Genomic DNA, 984 nt, shown 5'->3' with positions numbered 1-984 from the left:
CAAACTTCAGCAACAGAAAATCCAGCAAAAATGTCTTTTATTCTTCTTCATATACTGCTTAATTTACGTATGATTACAGGAGAACTGCACAGCACATAAAACCACAGTTAGGATTGTTAAGAAACAAAAATGTCGTCGACATAAAAATAAGAACAATTTTCTTGCTAATTATGGCTTCAGATTGAAGATCTATAGAACTAGAATATATATAGCTAGAACTGCTGAAAAAACATTTTGTTGTTGCCATAGAAAATACTTTAAAATTGATTGTACTTGTAAGTAAGAAAGTTTAAAAAAAAAAAAGTAAATATATAAGTAATATGTACATGTGCTCTTCACTGTCTTTCATTACATTTACTCCATCCATGCATGTGCTCACCTGACTTGGTCCTGTTGTAGAAGCGTGTGTTGTTGTTGAAGGGGCTGAACGGCTGCGAGCTGAACAGACTGTCACTCTCCAGATGTTGGCACATGTTTTCCAGAAACCGCAGAACAGAGGACGTACTGGAGGCGGAAGGCAGCTTCACGTAGCGGATACCATGCTCTGACCGCACTGAGGGCATAACACAAACAGCTATCAGTCTGTGTGCTGTATGTACAACGACACACACACACACACATACTGTATGAAAAGCAGCAGATGGTTTAGGGTTAGCACCCTCCCTTTATATGCACAAACCCACATTTTTCACCCCATCAGACACTGCACTACACCCTCCCACCCAAGCCAAGCCTGCACAAATCCACAAATGAAACCCTCCCCCACCTCGCCCAAACTCACCCGTAGCCTTCCCAATCCGGCCCCCCAAGGGAGACCCAATCCCAGCATCCCAAACCAGGTTAGACGCACATGTCATTTCTGATTACAGACACAGTGCTCACATCAGCTGCCACAGGCACTGTCTTTTATTCCTCCTTTCTTTCTCTTCACACACACACACACACACACACACACACACACACAACATCTATGGCCCATGAGTG

The 984-nt window shown here is 42.9% G+C and overlaps 1 protein-coding gene across 2 annotated transcripts in view; it reads right to left on the bottom strand.

Annotated features, from left to right (window-relative positions):
* scml2 (Scm polycomb group protein like 2) overlaps nt 1-984 on the bottom strand; it is a 26,140-nt gene that overhangs the window by 4,333 nt on the left and 20,823 nt on the right. For both annotated transcript variants that reach the window (XM_035652163.1, XM_035652164.1), the window contains exon 11: nt 380-553. In XM_035652163.1, the coding sequence (XP_035508056.1) occupies nt 380-553 (174 nt within the window). The remainder of the gene's footprint in view (nt 1-379; nt 554-984) is intronic.

The sequence above is a fragment of the Morone saxatilis genome, unplaced genomic scaffold (assembly GCF_004916995.1).
Source record: "Morone saxatilis isolate NCDOM2014 unplaced genomic scaffold, NCSU_SB_2.0 Contig11, whole genome shotgun sequence".
In the NCBI taxonomy this organism is placed as follows: Eukaryota; Metazoa; Chordata; class Actinopteri; family Moronidae; genus Morone; species Morone saxatilis.
Note: the sequence above shows the minus strand (reverse complement) of the source record. Positions and strands in the feature narration are given on the sequence as shown.